Source organism: Zootoca vivipara, chromosome 5 (genome assembly GCF_965207765.1).
Source record: "Zootoca vivipara chromosome 5, rZooViv2.hap1.1, whole genome shotgun sequence".
Classification (NCBI taxonomy): Eukaryota; Metazoa; Chordata; class Lepidosauria; order Squamata; family Lacertidae; genus Zootoca; species Zootoca vivipara.
The window spans coordinates 54,809,953-54,832,081 of NC_142588.1; the positions used below are offsets into that span (position 1 = coordinate 54,809,953).

The 22,129-nt window shown below is 46.6% G+C and overlaps 1 protein-coding gene across 3 annotated transcripts in view; it reads right to left on the reverse strand.

Moving 5' to 3' along the window:
• The window catches only part of KCNIP2 (potassium voltage-gated channel interacting protein 2), a 109,394-nt gene that overhangs the window by 12,459 nt on the left and 74,806 nt on the right, over positions 1-22,129 (reverse strand). The window contains exon 1 of one of the 3 annotated variants that reach the window (XM_035133896.3): positions 20,235-20,467. The exons of 1 other annotated variant lie outside the window; for it this stretch is intronic. In XM_035133896.3, the coding sequence (XP_034989787.1) occupies positions 20,235-20,337 (103 nt within the window). In that variant the 5' untranslated portion in view covers positions 20,338-20,467. Of the gene's footprint in view, positions 1-3,160; positions 3,260-20,234; positions 20,468-22,129 lie in introns of those variants that run through there. One more of the 3 variants, XM_088669665.1, reaches the window with a different exon arrangement.

A 22,129-nucleotide genomic window follows, 5' to 3' on the forward strand; every position in this document is an offset into this window, starting at 1 on the left:
TGACCAACGCAACATTCTGGGGGAGAGAATTTGTGGCGTTTGTTTGTTTGGGTTGAACAACCCTAACAGTGGTTTGTGGTCCGTTTCAATGGAGAATTGGCGACCGTACAAATAATCATAGAACCTTTTGATTCCGGACACAATAGCCAGTGCCTCTTTATCAATTTGAGCATAGTTGCGCTCCGTGGGCGACAACGTACGGGAATAGAAAGAGATGGGCTTTTCCGACCCATCCGGTTCCCTATGACTCAGCACAGCCCCCAGACCGTATTGAGAGGCATCACATGCCAGGACCAGCGGCTTTGACTCATCATAATGAGCAAGGACGCTCCTGCTACTCAGCATTCCTCGCAAGGAGTCAAAAGCCTTCTGCTGCTCCCGCCCCCATCGCCACACATTCTTTTTCTGCAATAGTCTATGTAATGGTTCAGCTACCGAAGCTTTCTGGGGTAAGAACGAATGATAAAAGTTAATAAGTCCCAGGAATGACTGCAACTCCGTCTTGTTCTGTGGTCGTGGTGCCTCGATGATGGCCTTAATCTTAGCATCTGTGGGGTGGATGCCTGATGCATCAATTTTAAACCCCAAGAAATCCACCGTTGGCACCCCAAAACTGCATTTTTCCTTTTTCAGTTGCAACCCCACCTCCTTGAACTTGAGCAACACTGCACGGACACGCGCAACCAGTTCCTGTGGGTCTTTTCCAGCAATCAAAACGTCATCAAAAAATGGCAAGACCCCCGGCAGACCTCTTAACAGACGTTCCATGAGCCCTTGAAAAATCCCTGGGGCCACACAAACTCCGAACTGTAATCTGTTAACTCTGAACGCCCCTTTATGTGTGACAATAGTCTGTGCTTCCGCTGATTGTGGGGTTACTGGCAGCTGTTGGTAAGCTTGTGCCAGGTCAATTTTGGCGAACACCTTGCCCCCAGCCAGTTTAGCCAACAGATGTGATACAACTGGAATGGGGTATGAGTTTCCCCTGAGTGCCTTATTGATAGTACATTTGTAATCTGCACATATCCTGACTTCCCCATTTGCTTTAAGGGGCGTGACGATTGGAGTCTCCCACTTAGCAGAGTCCACGGGTGAGAGAACTCCCTGCTTGACCAATTTATCCAGCTCTGCCTCGATCTTGGGTTGCAGTGCAAATGGCACTCGCCTTGGTTTGAGTCGGATTGGAGCCACCCCGGGGTCCAACTCGAAGTCAACTGGGGGCCCTTTATAACAACCCAGTTTTCCATTAAAGAGACCAGCAAATTCCTTGCATAATACCTCGCTCATCTCAGGGCAGGTTTGGATTGAATTAAGCCCTGAGATACTCAGTCCCAGGGCAGGGAACCAGTCAGTGCCTAGGAGACTGGGGCGACTGCCCTTCGCAATCACCAGTTTGAGTACAGCCTGTTTGTCCCGGAACTGTACTCTCACGGCACACATTCCCATAACATGGATGCGGCCTGCTGAGTACGACTGCAAGGTTGCCGGAAAGGGCTCCAGAGGGGGCAACTTACCCCTGGGGAAGAATGTCTTCGCGGTCTGGTCTGACACGATGGTGAATGCAGATCCGGAGTCCACCTCCATGTCGCACTGCTGACCCTCAATCTTCACCTTGACGTGTGCCTTGCCTTGCGCTGGAAACTGCACGGCCCTCCCATTGATCTCCGTTACGTAGTGGCAGTCCTTTAGAAAACGAGTTGCTGTGGGCGGTCTGCGATGCTCCAGTCTAGGTGCTCCTGTCGCTCCCGACGCCGCCGATCTACAGACCCTGGCGATGTGACCCGTCTTTCCGCACGTCCGGCAGATAGCATCCCTGAAACGACAACTCTTCCTTTCATGGTTTCCGCCACAACCTGGGCAACTGCCTCGGCGATCTCTGTGCACTGTGCAGGCCTGACGCACCGACTCAACCCCACGGACTGGGCTCTGGCTTGGAGTAGCCTCTAGCTCGTCCATGGCATGCGCAACTTCTATCTGTGGCTTAGTGGCCTTGCGACTGGCATCAAGCTCCTCTCTTTCATAATTCTCCGTGGTGGTGGCCTACTTCAAGGCTGAAGCAAGGGTAACCTCTTCTTTAGCCACGATGCGTCTTCTGGCTTTCTTGCTGTTCAGACCACCAATAAACCGATCCAGGAGAGTCTCTTCCAGATTTTGGAAGCCGCAGTGCTGAGCGAGCTTCCGGAGTTCAGCCAGAAATGCGGATACAGACTCCCCAGCATGCTGCTGCCTCTTATGGAACTCCATCCGCCGGGCCATCTTGGTCTCAGTAGGCGCCAAGTGGCTTGTTAGGCAGGCAAGAATATCTTGGAGAGATGTCTCACTCAGCTTCGCTGGAGCAAGTAATGCCTTGGCTAGCTTGAAGGTCTCGGGCCCACAGTAGCTCAGGAATGTGGCCCTTCTTTTGCTGGCATCGGTGATCCCTTGAGCCACTGCGAAGAACTCGAAGCGTTCGACGTAGTCTTCCCAGGTGTGGGGCTCTGATGGCTGGAAGGGCTCCAATACCCTTGGACTCTCCATTGTCCTAGCGGGCAGGGTCGTCTTCTCAGCTGGCCAGTGAGTCTTGTTCTCAGCTGCAATCCGGACTCTGAGGCAGGGTTGTGTTTAACCGCTCCTCAGCATTCCGGATCCCACCTTCGTCGCCAGTTGTTGTGACGTGGGGTTTGTGATTTCAGCTCTCTTGACAAAACATGCTGGAGACAGTTCTCTAGTAACAGCTCTTTATTAAAGTGAACAAGACTGAAGACTGAGGAGAGGAAAGCTACATTTATAGGGACAGGGGACTAGCTAGGAAGGGATACATTTTGGAGGGAACAATATCACGCAATCACAGTGCTGCCTTTTGGAGGAAACCAATAAGACAGAGGATCCAAATACAGCAGCTTAAATGAACCAATAGTAGCTGTACCCTCTGGGACCAAAAGGCAGTTACTTTATCCTAATGCAAATACAGACAATAATAATACAGATATAAAATCCTTTGACTCAATACACAACACTTTTATAATCACTGCCTTGGATTGACGTTTGAGAAAAGTGGCATACAAGTATTTTATATAAATACTATACAGAAGGAATCCCTTCTCCCACTTCCCCTGCTCCTGGGAGTTAATGATGTCACAGAACAGAGAAGACACACAGAGAGGGATAAAGTATCACTTGCTTTCGCTGATTGAGGGGATGGATTTGGGCTGACGGCAGCAGGGCAGCAGCTTGAGGAACCGCTGCTTCAGGGCTTTTTTAGCGTGGCCAGGTGGGTTGCCTGCAAAGAGATGACAGTTGCCAACCAGGAGAAGCATTAACATATGATGGCACCCTTCGTTCCACCCACACCCGATCCCTAAGCACCAGCCACAACAGACATGGTATGGATTGGAAAGACAGTCATGCATGGCTTCAATGCAACAAAGACATGGATCCAGCATTGTCAACAGTACACCCAACAATGACTCACAACTCTTCTAAAGCACATGCATGCTCCCACTGAGCATCAGTTGGGCATGAAGAAGGGATGGGGAACCTGTGGCCCTTTAGATATTGTTGGATTCTTATCAACCACTGGCGATGCTGACTAAGGCTTATAGAAGTTGGAGTGAGTCCAGCAACATCTGGAGTGCCACAGGTTTTCTGTGCCTGACCCAAAGGTAGTTGCATCACTGGGAGGGCCAAAGAAACTGCAGCCAGGTGTTTAAGTGTGCACTCTCTGCCCCAAGAAATCAGCTGCTCCAGTGGATGAGTGACATGGCATTTTGCAGCATGATACCCTGGAAGGCTGTATCATGATGTGGAGCTCAGTCAGTATCACATGTGACTCTTAATCTTAGGATCATGGGTTTGAGCCACATGTTGGGCAAAAGATTCCTGCATTACAGGGGGTTGTCTAGATGACCCTCCTGGTCCCTTCAAACTCTACAATTCTATTATTCCAAATGAGAGTTAGATCTAGTAGCTCAGAGCAGGTGAATGAGGGCTTTAGGCTCCACCCTTAGTTCTCAGGAGAAAATGGCTGGGAGTAAAGATGTGCTCCTTCCTCTTCCTACCTCTAGGAAAGCAGCAGAGGCTGTGTGGTGAAGTAAGTTCCTGTAAGAATGGTCAGCATTTTAAGGCAAATGAAGTATAAGGCTGAGCTGTACAAATTAAAACATAACATGCGGTTGCAACCCACAGAGGCTGAGGAATAAATGAAGGGTGCAGACATGGAATGTGTGCAGAAACAGACAAGAGGGTTGGATGAAAGGCAGCTGTAAAGGTTGGCATGGTTGCCATCTTATTGCCAAAAAACCTACAGACTACAGCAGTCTGGCTGTAATTGATCCTCACCTTTTGTGTGTTGGTTATCAGTTGCCTTGTTCTCTGAGCTTTGCAGGTCTCCCCATTATCACTGCAAATGTGAGGCCAGAAAGGTCTTGTTTCCCCTCCGTTCATCAACAAAATCTCTTAAATAAGACTAAGGCCACAACTCTTAAGACTGCAAACCTTTACCTGGGAGTAAGCCCCACTGAACTCAGTGGAACTTACTTCTGATTAGACATTACACTTTAAGTGCAGGGCCGTACCCAACAAAGTCATTCTAAGAGTAGACTCATTAAAAGCAATGGACTTGACTAACTTAAATCCAATGGTTTAAATGGTTTTTCCTTGAGTATGACTTAGTTGGATACATTCCAAAGTTATGAGGATGCAAGTTGTGCTGAACTCAGAGAGAGTAAATAGTGCTCAGGCCACTGAGCACTTATTTTTGGGGTTTTTCCCAGTTCTCTTTATCAATAAATTTATATATCACCCTTTAACTTTATTTATTTATTTCGTAATTAATTAATTAGCTAGCACTTAAGCACACATACCTATTTGAGGGCTGGGGAGGGAAGATCTACATGGCCAGGGAACGGGGTATTTAAAATGAACCTGCCCTATCGTTAAGAGGCTCTGCTCTGAGTGCTGCCACCTGCAGAAATGTGGTGAGTGGTGATAGGGAAGACAGGGCTTTTCCAGTGAATTCACCCGTGTAATGTGGAATACTCTTCCCAGGGATACTTTGCTGGCACCAACTCTCGTCTTTTTGATGCCCAGTGAAGATATTCCTGTCCATCTTGGCTACTAAGAGATAGTTAATTTCTGCCATTTCTCACTTTATTGCTGGATTTATTGACAATTTTATTTGATATGCTATTGTTTTGTCTGATTTCAGTTGTTTTATTATTCTTTCACCTGAATGTTTTGCCCAAGAAGCGGCCTAATTTTTGATAGGATGAGAAGGTATGAAAGGAGATCCTTTCATACTTGTCTCAAGAATGCATAAGAATAGCTTTATACTAGGGTTGTTGGACCGATTGCCCTCCAGATGTTGTTGGAATCTATTTCTTATTAACTCCAGCCAGCATGGTCAATTGTTGGGGATGATGGAAGTTGTAGTCCAGCAGCACACACCAAGATACTTATTTGTGGGGGTAATTTAAAGGCATTATTTCCTTTAGCCTCAGTTATACTAGATTGCTACTGAGGCAAGTAGATATCAGATAAACTCACCTTTTCTTGCCCAGAAATGAATTTTTTTAGGACCATTGTATTATTACTTCCTATTTACTCCCTCAGGTCAATTTAAATGTTGCTGCTTTTAAGCTTGTGTGCAAGTGTGTGTGTGCATGCATGTCTCTGTTTTAACTCATGACTGCAAGGATGTTCTTATTGAAAAGAAGTGGCAATGACTGACAAATGGAGACAAACAGGAATAGCTAGAGAGATGAGTAATACAGGAGAAATGAGAGACAGTATGACTCACACAGCCAAGCAGTTAGGGACATTTGCCTCAGATCAGACCAGGCCAGGTGCAAAGACACTTCCAGGAAGGAAGGGAACCCAAACCACCAAACTACAGCAGCACCTTTCAGTCAGAACACTGAGAACACAGCAGTCAAACATGCACTTAAAAGGAAAGATGGTTTTGGGAAGCAATAAAGTTGTTTATTTGCTCTCCTGGCTTTGGGCATTTTGTTTCAGCACCTGCTCTTTGGGCAGTTTTGAACAGTGCCATAGATAATAATTTCACAAGGAAGAGTAACTTTAAAAGATAGTCACTCACTTTCTCACACACACTTTCCCCCCTCTGCTGTATGATCCACTGAACATAGCACACCTATCAAGACTGCAAAAGGACAAGGGGGGGTTGCACAACATGAAAGCTACATACTCCATCTTTTTCACAAAACACCCACTAGAGAGGCTGGGGGACATTTACTTCAGTTGATGACCACATAGATTTATGATCGTGCTCTACAGAAAATAGCCCCTAGATGCACAATAAATAATAAATCAGCCCAAGAAGCAAGCATATCTTTATCCTGAGCAACTTGCTCCCGATCATACACACTGTCTCTCTTGCCAGTAGAACATATTTTTCTTTCTCATGGAAGACTAATCTCACTATTGTGAATAGAAGTCTGATCCACTCCTATCTGTGCCTTGCCCCCCACTTCTCATTGGTTGTTGTGGATCCTGAACTGTATGCAGTAAAAAACTTTCACATCTTGCCTCAGTTCTAACCTGAAGCACAGGTTTGGTCTCCACAGAACTAAATCATCCTTTCAGGATGAACACAAACAAGTCATATGAGTAACACTGCCCAGTGTTGTATCATCCAATTTCACCACAGCTCTCTGAACAAGTTTAAAGGAAGTTGGGATGAAAACGCCAGAATTCACTACAAGAGACCAAAAGGAACAAAGTATTTGCAAGTACCTGCACACAGGGGTACATATGAATTAGCACTGGCTCCAATAACTGATTCCAATGAAAAGGAGCTCCCACAACTACCAGAAGAGCCCTATACACAGGAGAGATGCAATCCACAGAAAAGGGCAGAATTCATTGTTGTGGTCACGTTAAAGCCAGTCCCCCAAATGCAACTCACCCCAGAAAAAGTCATCAGAAAGGTGAGCAAATTTAAAGCTATATTGGCAGTATTTCATACACAGCTGAAATAAGCCACAGAAGGACAATTAGCTCAGAGTCCTCTGTTGAAAGTAAAAAATGAGGGTGCTACGGAACACTTTAAATGATTGTGTGTACCTATCTGCGGGAAGGAGAAGGAAGGATGCAGACTTCTAGACCTTGGAAAAAAGTACACAGCAAATTTTGTAGCTGTCCTTGGTGCCTACTCTCACTGCAATTTCATTCTCCCATTTAAAACATCCAGGGAAGCCAAATCAAACAGCTTCTCACTCAGAAACAACTAACACCAAAAGATATATAAAGCTGTAATAAAGCAAAACTTGAACACAGCTCTTTGCAAAATCAGGTACAATCCATTTAATGAATAAAAACTTGTATATGTATGCTGTCCCTCCAGCTACTAGGTGGGGCTAAAGGTAAAGGTAAAGGGGGCCCTGACCATCAGGTCCAGTCGTGTCCAACTCTGGGGTTGCGGCGCTCATCTCGCTCTATAGGCCGAGGGAGCCAGCGTTTGTCCGCAGACAGCTTCCGGGTCATGTGGCCAGCATGACAAAGCTGCTTCTGGCGAACCAGAGCAGCACACGGAAACACTGTTTACCTTCCCACCAGAGCGGTCCCTATTTATCTACTTGCACTTTGATGTGCTTTCGAACTGCTAGGTGGGCAGGAGCTGGAACCAATCAACGGGAGCTCACCCCGTTGCAGGGATTCAAACCGCCAACCTTCTGATCAGCAAGTCCTAGACTCTGTGGTTTAACCCACAGCACCACGTGGGGCTAATATATGGCAATTCCAACTGAGTGAGAGAAATTTAGAAGGGAAGAGGAGTAATGGTTGAACAGAGAAAAAAAATGCATGGCTATAAGTGCAAAACTAAACATTGCTTCACCAATTATATATCTGTAGTCCTACAGTCAGGAGATATAAGAATAACCTAAACTATTCCCACAGCTGGTGATATTCATGCGCTAGTAAGATCCAGATTCAGCTACTGTAACAAGCTGTACACTGGGCCACCCTTGAAGACCACTCAGAAACTTCCATTGGTTCAGAATATGGCATCTGGATTACCGTACTGACTGGTACTAGCTGATTAGAAGAAATCTCATCAGTATTAAAAAGAGGCTCATTCACTTCCAATTTGTTCTTATGCATAATTCAAGACGCTGATTTTGGCCTATAAATTCCCATATGGCTTGGAACCAGGATATCTAATCAGAAGGCTCATGTGCTGCCATGAGACTTTGCCCCAGTCTTTAAGATCCATCTCAAAAGCCCTCCTTTGCATGTCACTGAGGTGGGTGCTGCTGCAGAGTGGAACCTTTGATTCATAGAACCCTGCTTGTGGAATTCTTTCCTCAGGGACACTTACCAGGCACTGATTGCCTTTGCCAGACTGGTGCTGTACAGGTGCTCTGGACTGCAACTCCCTCCATCCCCAGACAGCACAGGTTGCAAGAAAGATTCTTTGCAGTATCCCATTATTAACCTTCCTCCATGAAAGTCACTGGCCATTTGGTAAAGGCTATATTTGTATCTCTGCTGCTTTGGTTTACTATACCTTTTTGGGAACGAACCTGAGAGAGACTAGAATGCCAGGAGATACAATTAAATAACTAAGGCATAGAGCCGTCAACATGGATAATGACTTGTAGTTGGTATTTCCTTGTTGCTCTGCAGTGAACTTACAGGTGGTGGCAGCTCAGAGGCCTTTTAAGAGCTACAGGAGGTATCCTGTATATTCTTTTACAATGCTAGATGTAGCCTAAGGGAAAGTGCAGAAGGAGATAATTTCATGTTCCAAAGGAGTGTGGCACCACTGACAATATGGACAATGTACTTACTGGAAGAGCTGCCATGATGGGGAGGTACATGGCAGCCAGTGGACTGCCCAGATTAGCAACTAGCACAAGGTTTGCTACTATTTCCCCTGTGGTGGGTGCAGAGGACGAGGAAGACAAACCTGCTGCTGAGAGGCTGATAAAACTGGAACAGATTTCAATCTCAGAGTAAGCAAAAGGGAACAGACCAAGGATGTGCAGACACCATCCTATATTAGTATTCTCAGCATTACTTTGGCTCTTCAGCACCAAGCTCAGTGTTTTTGATAAGGGCTGATACCATCATCATGGTGAAAACTCCCCTTCTGAGTGAGCAGGATGGAAAGACCTCAAAGACGATTTGCAGTTCTTGCAACATTTGCTGGTTTATGTATTCTATAGTACATAATTTGAAGGGGTTTGTTTGGCAAGCTTAGACTCTCAACTGTCCTCTAGATTGATGAGAGCCTAGGGAATATAGGAAGCTGTCTTATACTGAGTCAGGCCCTTTGTCAATCTAGCTCAGTACCGTCTACACTGACAGGCAGAGGCTCTCCCAGGTTTCAGGCACTGGACTTTCTCAGCTCCACCTCGAGATATGGGGGATTGAACTTGGGACCTTCTGCATGCAAAGCAGATGCTCTGCCATTGTCCCACAGCTCAGAGTCCCTCTTGTCCAGGGTTTCACAACAGATGCCACAAGAGGAAGCTGTTGCTCATGATGCAGCACGACATACCCAGAAGTTCCACAGATGTTGGACTTCTGGTATGAACATGTTTAAGGAAACTGTGAGCATGCAAGCTGAATTTTATGCCACATGGGCAACATGGAGTCTTCAGGCCTGCTTACTCCAGAAAATGAATGGGTTATATTGGGGAGCCTCTGGTTTGAGGTTACCTATCACTACCCTTGTTCACATTTTCATCCCACAGGCAGTTCTCAGGATCCACAACTGAGCCCATCCATCCCAGTGCGGATAATAAACTCATCAATTTCAATCTGCACTTTTGCCCAACATCCATCTCAGACTAGATTATGTGTGAATATTCCCTGGCCAGGCTTTTATCTCCTCCTCCGCTCCCTTTCCAAGCTGTCACATTCCCTTGCCCCATTCCGAGGCCTCCGTTTCCTGCCAACTGCTCTTCTGAATTATTGATGCCGGTACTTCAGGAGCCATAATCAATAAATCCAGCTTTTTCATCCTCCCCATCACCCCCACCCAGTTAAAAATGCTCAGAAGAGCAGCAGCCTTTGGGCCACCAATGAGTCAGCACCTTTGTGGGTTTGTGGAGAGTAGTAAAGATGGTGCTCTAAAGAACCGTGGGTTTCAAGGATGACTCTTCCAACACCATTAGTCCCTGGCATGGCATGCCTGTGATGATGCAGCAATGCTTCAAAGCAGATGGCACCACCTCTCCAAACTACTAGGGGACACCACATTCCACCTTGAAGGGCCATGAATATACCAAGGTTGTTAAGGGAGGGAGTTACTGGCATGGTGGGATATAAATAGCACTCAGAGAAAGCGTATACACCAAAGACGGGGACAACATCTTATCTGATGGCTCTAGAACATGTGCATGGGGTACTGGCAGGAACATTGGAAAAGCAAGCAGAAAATATAAGGGGCAGCCTGCCACCATTTCTATGCGTCTCCTTCTCTGAATACATCCTTAAACTTATACCATATGTAAAAAAGCACTCTTTTCACTGCTCCCCACCCCCAGCTCTCTCTACCAGACGCACATTATCCATTTTCTATACATTTTAGTACATCATAAATAAAATGAATTTTCAGACATAAGAGGAGAGAGGCCATCACCTTCCGAGTTTTCTTGCCTTCAACACTTATGCCATCAACATCAGCTGCAATCCCTGGTACCATCCAATGAATGTGTGTTGCACAAAATATGTGTCAGGGTATCCATGAAGCCAAAATACACAAAGTTCATGACAGAGGCAACCAGGATGAAGTTCAAGACACATACCACTGCTTTAGCTAGGGCAGTATGTATGCTATGCAAACTCTTAAAATAAAATAACAATCCTGGACTAGGAAAACTTACATTCTGAGTTATTGCAAGAAAATGCCCCCCCCCCGCCATGAAACCAGCAGCTGTGGCAGTAATGATGACCACCAGCTTTTTAAAATGATTGCAGTCAGTAACTCTTATCAAGTACTACAAGACACAGGATCAAACAAAGGAAACCCCTACCCCCAATATTCAAGATTGGTTACCAACAGATGGGGACAAAGAAAAGTGGATGACTTTCCCATCACATTCAGGAGCATCTGGCTGGACACTGCTGGAGGGAGCATGTACAGTAGGACTAGTTGGACCGTAAACCTAATCCATTGAATAATTATGCTGATCTTATCTTTGAAGCCATAAGAAACAAGCACTTGGGCTTGTAATGAAAGCATGGATTCTTAAGAGGTTGGATTGTGGGCCCCACAACAATCCCAATTTGTGCATGGCTCAGTCAAAGACCTTCTGAGTCTGTTACAGTCAAGCCTCGGTTTGTGACCGCCTCTGTTTGCGACCGCTTTGGTTTCCAACCACCGTGGACCTGGAAGTGTTTACATCCAGGTTCCGCGGCGCTCGGATGCACAGAAGCAATCTGCGCAGCACGCGCATGCATAGAAGCAATCTGTGCAGCAGCACTCTATTGGCACTTCATGCACGCGCAGAAGCGTGCCTTCAGCGAGCAACCGATTCGGGGAGCGACCGCCTCCGCAGAACGGATTGCGGTCGCAAACCGAGGTACCACTGTAATTAAGACAATGCTAGTTGTTCTTGGGTTACAGTAGCACCCCCATGCTCAGCCCCTGCAAAATGTAAGAGAAAGTGTTCCTGCCTACCCCCCCCCAAAAGACATAGGTAGCAAAGCTGGACAATGAAAGAGAAGAGGACACAACACCTGGCTTCAGTGCAGTTATGGATGGGAAGAGAAAAGGGTGGTGCAGCTCTTTCTTCATTGCTCCACCAATGGTACAGTAAGTGTGGTGTAGTGGTTAAGAGCGGTAGATTCGTAATCTGGGGAACCGGGTTCGCATCTCCGCTCCTCCACATGCAGCTGCTGGGTGACCTTGGGCTAGTCACACTTCTCTGAAGTCTCTCAGCCCCACCCACCTCACAGGGTGTCTGTTGTGGGGGAGGAGGGGAAAGGAGATTGTTAGCCGCTTTGAGACTCCTTCGGGTAGTGATAAAGCGGGATATCAAATCCAAACTCTTCTTCTACAGTAAGCCTACTTTTCAGCCGGAGCTCACAGGAGAAACAGAAAGTGGGGCTGTTCATGCTGATTATAGCCAAGGGCTCAATCTCATCATTAACAGTCTGTTTTATCAGGCTCCATCCAAGAGAAGCCATTTTTAACATGGGGTTGGGATGGGGAAAATTCCTACAGATCTTTTATTTGCACTCTTCCACAATTAAAGATCAAAGAGATCCAACATATTTCAGTCTATAAAGCACAAAGCCTTGTATCCATTAACACAGCTTTCATTAGGATAAGGTCAGTGTTTCTGTGCAATCAGCTTCCACTCACAGCCACCTTGCTGAGTGCTCAGCAGTTCTTGTGAGCCAAGACTGAGCCCTAGCACTGAGCCAGACCTTCCTTTGACAAATTCATCCTGTTCCATCTTCATGCCTGCACAATGCTAAACTGTATCTTAGCCTTTACCCAGTAATACTGCAATGCCAGCAGACCTTTTCCCTTTGTGTGTGCATTACATTGCCAGGGGGGCAGGCCAGGCAGAATAAATTTCAAGGCCCCCTCCTTAGAGTTGCTTATCTTTAAATGGACTTGCACCAGACAGCCCTTCAGTTTTTCTTTTTAAAAAGTATTTGAATCTTACATTTTGTGGCATTTCATAGTATATAAAGTCTAATGGCAGAAAACAAAGTTTTTAGATATCTGGGGGAGGGGAAATATTCCTTGGGTAGAACATCATCATGAAATGCATAAACACCAACTCCTTTCAGCTGAGCATCTTCCTGAAATGCAGAAGGCCTGGACTGATTTTACTTCTGCTTAAACAATCACAACTTGGTTGCGGGAGATTAAATGAGGTTTAAATCCTGCTCCCCAAGGGGACTAGTTTGGCAGGAAGAACTGCTGTACCCATGCAGGAGAGGCAGAATAAAAGAACAAAATAACGATCACCAAAAGATTCACAAAATGGGAGGAAATCAAAAACCCACAGTAGGACAATACTTTAATTAGAACCAATCATGACACCACAAAATAACCAGCAAGTTTTTGATCTCTCCAGAACAGTTCCTCAGAACGTTAAACAAAAGAAAACAAGGTTGGATCGAGGAGGGATCTGCCAGAATGAAATAGTCTTAAGATGGGCTCTGCTCTGTTGGGAACAAAAGGAGTAACAGTCTTACTAGAGTTTGCTATTTTAATAAAAGAGCTACGTGTTCTACAGGTGTGGGGAGCATTAGGCCCTCCTGGTGTTGCTGAACTACAACTCCCACCACCCTGGCCGTTGGCCATGCTTGTTGAGGCTGATGGGAGTTGTAGTCCAGTAACAACTTGAGGGCCAAAAGTTCTCCACGCCTGTTGTGCAGCGAGCACAGAATTACAAAATGTTAAATCTGTGTATGTGTGTATTCTCACGTTTCCCTCATTTTGTGAGTGTGTGTGTGTATACAGTAGTAGTACCTCGGTTTACGAACTTAATCCATTCTGGAAGTCCGTTCTTAAACCAAAGCTGTTCTTAAACCAAGGTGCACTTTCCCTAATGAGGCCTCCTACTGCTGGTGCCCTTCTACTGTTCGGCTTCCATTCGTAGACCAAGGTAAAGTTCACTAACTGGAACACTACTTCCAGTTTTGCGGAGTTCATATACCGAATAGTTCGTAGACAGGGCTGTTCTTAAACCGAGGTACCACTGTCCACACACACACTCACAAAATGAGGTAGACATGAGGATAGGAGAGTTGCTAATCATTAATTGCACTGTGAATAATAACCCATAGGCTGCCCTGGCACTCACATTAGAGAGGCTTGCTTGGGATCAGGTGCCTCTGAACTGAATGACTTTCCAAGGGAGGACAGCAAATCGAAAAGAAGTTTTGCAGACTAGCTGCTTTCGCCATCCTGCACCATCTCAGGATTCATCGTCTCCCACCTACCTTGTCCTGCCCTTTTCTTATGCTGGGCAACAGCCAGAAAAAAACCAGTCTAGTGCTTGGCATAGACACAGGGATGATCAGCATGGACTGCAGTGGGGCTGACTGCAGGGCCGCGTCCATTAACATCTGCAAACCATTAGGGGATTTTGTTTCACCAGCTGGCATGATACAGCAGTGCCTGGCCTGGGAGCACTTTTGTGGTCAGAAATAACACACGGAGGGAGGGGGAGGCCGGGGCAGGAGGATCAGCTCGGAAACAGGGATGGATCCTCACTCATGCCATCTAGCAATGTACTTGCTGGGTGGGAAGGTGGAGACCAGGGGAGAGCCATATAGCAGCGTTTCTCAACCGCGACGTGCGGCGACGAGAAGGGCGATTTGCAGAACTACCGTACCTATGTGCGGAGAACCTTCTCAGCATGGCTGCGTTTGAGCGCGCCCTTCACAAGATGGCGGCGATTCCTGTCATAACCCGCCTGCCTGCCCCGCCCGCACCACCACCACTCTCCGCTCTCTCTTTTATCTCTATGGTTCCTCCTCGAGCGTCCCTTTGACTTAGTTGTCTATGGTCTTCCGCACCCAATCGAAAGCCGCCGAGCGCTCCCCCTCCCCTACTCACCATCTCTGCAGCCGCAACCTCAGCCCAGACCCCCCAGAGAGGAAAAAGCAGCAGAACCCCCAGTATCCCAACATGCACCGCAACCTCGGGACGGCCCAGCCGGGTTCGATGGGAGGAGCGGAGCCACGTGGAAATGAAATGATGCATTTTGTAACGCATAAAAATCGCACAGGGACTCCATAGGTGCAAAGAGAAGAGCCTCTTTTGTCCAGCCAGCATCCAAACTGTCACTCTGTCAGGGAGTGAGCGGCCTCTTCGGCGAGGAGCACTTGCTGGCAGAGAAATCAGCGGCTTGTGAAGCCTTATTACAGGAGATTGCAACCAACACAGCAATTGGCAAGTGTTTCTTACAGTCATAATTATAGTCAATATAGGGCGGCACAGAGTTAAATTTTTTAACTTCTTTAATGGTGGTGTGCCGCGTGATTTTTTTCACGGAACAAGTGTGCCGAGGCCCAAAAAAGGTTGAGAAACACTGCCATATAGGCCAAAGAGAGTAGGTACGTTCTCATTTCTGCTTCAAGGATTACAAAAAGATTTGTGGGGGGGAAATGGCACATAAGAATTCCTCTCACAAGTTTCCAACACCATATCAGTCTTGAGCAGGGCACTCCAGGGAACTTGTCTTGAGTTACAGGATTTCCCGCAGCCCTAGTAGCGATGGCAGGCTACCAGATCAGCTGACTGGCAGAACTTCAGGAGCCCCTTTTGGCCTGGTCCACTCATCTTTTTCCTTGGCAGGTGGGTGTGACATGGCCAAAATGGCCTGATAGGCCCAACGATGTGAGACCTGGCAGGCCTAATTAAGCCTATGGAGGTTCCCCTCTCCCACTGCTCTAAAATAAAACTGCAAATATCACAGTGCTGTTACACAAATCTACGGTGTGACTGCATTTGGAATATTATGTACAGTCCTGGTCACCTCACCTCAAAAAGTATATTGTAGAATTGGAAAAAGATTCAGAAAAGGGCAACCAATCTGATCACGGGGATGAAACAACTCCACTATGAGGAAAGGTTGCAGCATTTCAGGCTTCTTAGCTTAAAGAAAAGGTGAATGAGAGGTTTATAAAATTATGTGTGGCATGGAGAAAGTGAATAGAGAGCAGTTTTTCTCCTTACATTCATTGACATCCCATGAAGCTGAATGTCGAGAGATTCAGAACGGATAAAAAGAAAGTACTTCTGCAGAAGGCTGACAATTGAACTATAGAACTTGCTCCCACAGGAGGCAGCGAAGGGCACCAATGTGGACAGCTTTAAAAGAGGATTAGATGAATTCATGGAGAATAACACTATCTGCGACTACTAGCTATGATGGCTATGCTCTGCCTCTGTGATCAGAGGCATTAGGTTTCTGAATGAATGGTGCTGGAAACAGGAGGAGGGGAGAGTGCTCTTGAATTCAGGTCATGCTTGCAAGTTTCCCATATGTATCTGGCTGGCTATTGGGAGAACAAGATGCTGGGCTAGATACGGTAGGTCACTGGCTTGGTCAAGTAGGCTTTTCTTACATTCTTACACCATTTACAAAATGGTTGTGGAAGAAATGAGAAGCAGGGCTCACTCCCATCATCTCTGCTGAAAGACCAGCTCCATCTGGCACATCCTGTCCCTGCACTATTTAACTTTAGGAATTGGCACCTGAGTTTGCTTTTCCCTCTTCCCTACCTGTCCATTTCCCCATGTTTGTGCCATGCCTTTTATATTGTAAGCTTGTGGGCAGGGACTATCTTATTTGTATGTAAACCACTCTGGGAGCCTTTTTGGGGGGGGGGAGGTAAAAGTGCACTAAATAGATAGATAGATAAATAATTGTGGAGGACTGGGGACCTCTAGCCACATGCCTGCTATTGTGCTCCTGCAAAGGTGCTACAAATGACACTCTATGCAGTTCTCAGGTCATTATTGTGCCCGACAAGACCAAATTATGGAGAACCACAGAGCAACCAATGGCAACATTTTGCTGGACAAGCAAAAAAGGACTTGTCATGGTATTCTATTCTTTAGTGGATGTACCTATATAGTCATAATATTCTGATTAGATATCATAAATGCAAATCAGAGGCATCAAATTTGATTAGGCCCTACAAGGAAAATAAAGAAGCATTATAGGGAGACACTGTATAGGATCACAGGAAGGTGCCTTCTACTGGTCATACCATTGGTCCATCTAGCTCAGGGCTGTTTAGACAAAATGGCAGAAGTTCTCTGAGGTTTAAGGAAGGGGACATTCCCAGCCCTACCAGGAGTTGTCAACTGACCCTGGGACCTTCTGGATCCAAGGCAGATGCTCTAACACTGAATGCCCTTCCTTTATGCATGTAGGCAACTGGCAGGGCTGCTAGAAGAGGCACAGAATGCACCCACCACAGAAACCAAGTCGGCTGCCAGAGGGTTAGGAAGCCCCTTGCTCCACAGCCAATAGAGAAATACAACAGGCTGCTGCAAGAAGGATGGAGTTCTGCATCGCACCTCTGCCAGCCCCAGCAGGCCATTAATTCCACCCCACCCCCAGGCTAGTGTGGATTTATTTACAAGACTCCCCTTCTCTGTGATCTTGAACTCTGTCATTCTCTGCTATGTGACCTATTTTCCCCTTACCCCTTTGCCAAATATCAATGTTACCATGTAGGTCATGAACAGATTATTGGTTATGTTAATGGCAATGCATTTATGCTTTTGTCTCTTTGCTATGTTTATAGCCATGGATGACTGTCTATGCACGGGAAACAAGAGGTCAGTGTTGTGAAACAGATGGATGATGAAGTGAAAGGTGCTTCGTGGGGCCATCTATAGAGAGGGTGTTTTACTGGCTCTGCAGCCATCCTATGAAGAAGTGCAACCATCAGACAACTGGGGTGACTTGTTAACCTTGGATATGCCACGTTTTCATCTGCCGGACTATGATCTCTCTCCTTGCATAGACACATATTGAATATCTGCATCCTCTCAGACAGCAAATCCATTCTAAAAACCAAACAGCCAAACAATTAGACTCCACTCCCTGAGCACATCATTTGTAGCCCAAACAAAGTCATCTGCAAAGCAACTGGATGCTGTCCTCCAACACATACCGTAAATCTCTGGGAAGTCCCTGTCTCAAGCAGCAACAAGTAGAGCAGTGACAGATCTCTGTCCAGAATGTCTGCACAAAGAGATAACACAGCAGGCACAATGGAGGGGGCAGAGTTAAGCCCAACTCCCAGTGGAGAAAGCAGGCAGGAATGGAAAACCCATGAAAGGCAAAGTATCATAGCTGCAGCAAAGCATGTAATCCACTTCTGTGACACCTAACTTGCCCCTCTCCGCAAAAGGGGTGGGGGAAATCGGACTGGTTTTTTTCAAGGTGAAAGTAGGAACTGAAACAAACTTATTTACACTCGTGGCTGCATGGCCAGTGTGAAAAGGACAGACAAATGGAATGTCCCATGAATGGGGAAGGGTGGGAAAGATCCTTTATGAGCTCCCAGAACCAAGAAATAGAATCTCCTCCAAAATATGATACTAAGCAATGGAGTCCAGCTCTGGGAGCAGCCTATCACAGGGCAGGAGTAGGCAAGCGACACAAGGGTCAAACTATGCACAGAGCATTCTTGCCCAAGCAGAATCTATGGTGGCTTGCTTGCTTTTCTCATTTCCCTGTCTCTGCTTCTTGGAACTGTATTGGTTTTCATGGCTAGTGCCCAGAGTCCTACAAGCAACCTCAGGCAACTTGTTCAACACTCAGGGCTTAGCCACACTTCCTCTCATTCTGCCGCTTTCCCCTGGAGAAAACTCTGCTTTTTCAATTTGAACAAATAGCAGTTTGGGTTTCCCTGATTGCCATTTGTTCGAATCTATCATCAAAGAATGGCTTTTCCCTTGCAGAGGAGCAGGGCAAGGGAAAAACCACTCAGACCTGTCCTTCCATGCATGGCACAAGCAGAAGTGCGGATGAGCCCACAATGGAGAAAGAGCATGTGAGCCACCTAATCACCTAGTCAAAGTATTACCCCTATACTGGATATGGCATCATCACTATTTTCATTCTGCAATGTTATAGGAACACTGGAAGCTGCCTTATACCATGTGAGATCACTGGTCCACCCAGCTCAGTACTAGATAGTGGGGATTGAACCTGGAAACTTCTGCATGCAAAGCACATGGGCTCCACTGAGTTACAGCCCTTCCTCTTCTATTTATTTATTTTATATAAATTTATTTAATTTTCAGATTTCAAAATTTACAAACAATCGTCAAGCAATCAAAATGAAAAGAGACTTTTATAAATTCCCAGGGACTTTCCCCCTCCCCTTTGCAGGTCCTTATGTTAATTTTTTTCCTTCTGCATTTTCCTCTTCTAAGTGCTGCAGTGAGGGACAATGGGTTCCTCCAGACAAGCACTATTTTCAGGGAGGACATACTGGAAATATAGGTTTCTGCTGTTGGAAGTGGATTAAAGTGATCTGTTGCCCCAGTGCAACAAATCTGCTTATTTATGTTTAAGCAGACTTTTTGCAGCTAAGAAAGTGACTGGGAAAGTGCACTTAAAAGGATGGGGTGAGCAAGTGATTAGTAAGAACATTTCCTATTAATCAGGATGAATGTTCATTGCCACATGACCCCCCCTTGCAAACAAATCAGAATGAATGCTTAATGAAGCCCAGTCATAATCTAAGCTCCAGGTAAGATCTGTGCAAGCAAATAAGCCTGAGTGCTCAATAAACAGGTCGCCTAGAGAAGCCCAGTCTCAAAGAAGTCTAGCATTAGGGGCTGACACCTTGAAGCAGAAGGGCATTTGCACAGAGTCCACCACACCAAAGCACTGTACAGATACGGTACAGAGATTGTTATACAGGGCTCATCAATACTTGCACACTTCCCACTAGAATAAGCATACAGCACCTGTCTCTAGTCATCCAGTACTACTGCTTCACATGTGTTTATTGCCAACAGAACGCAAGCTACCACCTCTATCAACATAATAACCCATACACAGAGTGCCCCCTCCACCTTCCAATGCCATCCATCACACTTCTCCTGCTCAGGTTCACCATGCTCCTTTACCAGTCCTCCACACTCCAAGCACGCACCCCTAAAATGTTTTTCGCATGCGAGGTGAACGCATGTATTAGCGGCACCAGGTTGGTGCCACACTCGTGCCCACTTGCTACAGATCTAGATGGGGTTCAGAAAGTTCCATGGTTTCCTGCCTCTTTAAGAAGTCATTACCCTGGCAGAGGACACTGTGTCCAACACAGGCTTGTGGCTTAGATGACCTGCCTGCTTCGAAGTTCTACTTCCCACAAGGCTCATCCATTTGGTGTAGAGCTCTGCAATTCTCTTTTACTCTTTTACTTTGCACAGAGTGCAAACACTTTCCCTTCCTTTCCAGTTCTCACTTTTAAGGACAGGCATTGCTGCTTATCCTCTGTATTTAGTATAGTCTTCAACTGCATGCACTCCAAAAGGTGTACAACCCTTTCCACAATCTCATTGCCCCTTAGAGTCCATCAAAGTATTCCCCCCCCCAAAGGCATAATAAAGCCTTCTGGGTTGCAGCAGAGGCTCCATTTCCACTGTTGAACTAAACTTAACTACCCATTGCCCTGTCAAAAGTGATAGATTTGGCTAATCAAGGCTCGCCCTGCAACCAGCCACAGGAGTACGGATTAAGAGGAGCCACTTCCCCAGCACCACCCCTTTCCCTGTGCATTACCTTCCAAGGAGACCGGCTCAAAGAGTCCAAACTGCTCCAGCACCTTGACGAAGAGGACCAGAACCACCAACACGGCAATCATCTCCAGGCCTTCCAGGTTCATGGTGAAGGGGACTCATGGCATCAAGGCCCTCAAGCCCACCCCTGCTTGCTCTCCCAGCTCCTCACCCCAGTTCAGCCAGGGTCACCCACATGCCCGTGGGTCCTTGTATTCCCTTTGAAACGGTGCTGCTGCTTTCAACCCTGCTGCTGAAGATCAGCCTCCATCAGGAACAGCACCAGGGACACCTCTGACCCTCTCCCAAGGGGCACAGAGATTGCTGTGCCTGCTAAGGGGAGAAAAGGGTCGCACAGCGCAGGGCAGGGAGTTTGCGAAGTCTGAGGCAGTGGAGTCTGAGCTGCGCTTGCCTGGCTCGCAGAGATGAAAGTGAGAGGGAGAGAGGGAGCGTGGCAGCAGCGCCAAGAGAGAAATGCAGGGGGGGGGAGGAATGTGTGCAGAAGGAGCCCTGCCCTCCCATCCCATCCCAATGACACCAACACAATCGATTTGCTTAATGCAGCTGCTAAGGAGATGGGAGAGTTAAGAGGATCTTGGCTTGTGCCCAGGAAAGTTCAGTGCAGAAGGGAGGGGGCATCAAACAGGGAGAGACCCTCATGTGACACCTCAGGAGGACACCTGTATCTCTAGGCACTGCTGCAGGAGGACACCTGTATCTCTAGGCACTGCCCTTGCCCATCTCTTGCCGCAGAGGAAACAACGGAGCTTAAAATGTGCAGAGGACAACATACTCTGGAAAACTTCAACCCAGCCTGAGAGTCCACCCCCAGAACATCCAGCTGAGCAAGGCTAGACCACCAATTCCTTAATGTTCTTCCCGCCATCCTACATGGTTCTCCTTTTTATTTTATTTTTACAATGGTTCTCCTTGACAATTCCACCATCACAAAGAGCACCCTAGCTGCCTCTGCTTGGAGGGTGTGTGGGTGTGTGTGGTTAAGAAGTATCGTGCTGGATAAAAGGGTAAGGACTCCATAGTATCACAAGACCAAGGGGGGAGGGTAATGATAAACTAGCTCACTGGACAGAGAAGGAACCCCACAATGCCTGACTTCAGAAAGAATCCCTATCTGAAGGCACCCAAGCCTTCAGAATTTCTTCCCCAAGAATGCCCCACAGACGCCAAGGGGAGAGCTGGTCTGCGGGTGGAATTCTAGTGCCAGAGGAGAAAGCAGCCTGCTTTGCAGCTGGCACAGTCAGGTATATTTAGTGATGTTGTTTCAGCTGCTACCTGTAAATTGATAGCCAGGGCTCAAAGCAGACACTAGAAATACACTACGCACACCAATATTCAGAAAGCTATTGATTGCCTGGCATGGGGAGGGGAAGGGTTTGTCAAAGGATATAAAAGTACCAGCATGATAATAAAAATAGTCTGCCAACACCTGACAGGTCCCCTACTTGTTCACCTTCTAGATACTTCTATTTATTTTTTCTATTGCCTGATGGTTGTTGTTGTTTTTTAAATCCACAGTCAGCAAAAATGGCACTAACAAGGATGTTGCCAAAGGTATGCAAGTCCCGTCCCCCCAGCCATCAACCCGATTGACATATAAAACAACTGACTAGCTTTTAAATCCATTCCTATCCCTGCCTAAGGAGGGAGAAGAGTGGAGAATGGGAGCATCCAATATCCCATGTACAAGTTCTGCCACTTCTGGGCGTTTCCCAGGCTGTGCCCCAAACTCCTTCAGCCCCTTCAGTTTTTAGATACCTCCGTTCTGCTGTTGGTGTTCTCCCTTAGCCCTTCTCACCCACCTGGTCTTTATTTTTGTCACCACACATACCTAGAAGTGCCCGGATCTTAACAGCTTACTGAGCAGCAGCATTGGCAGTT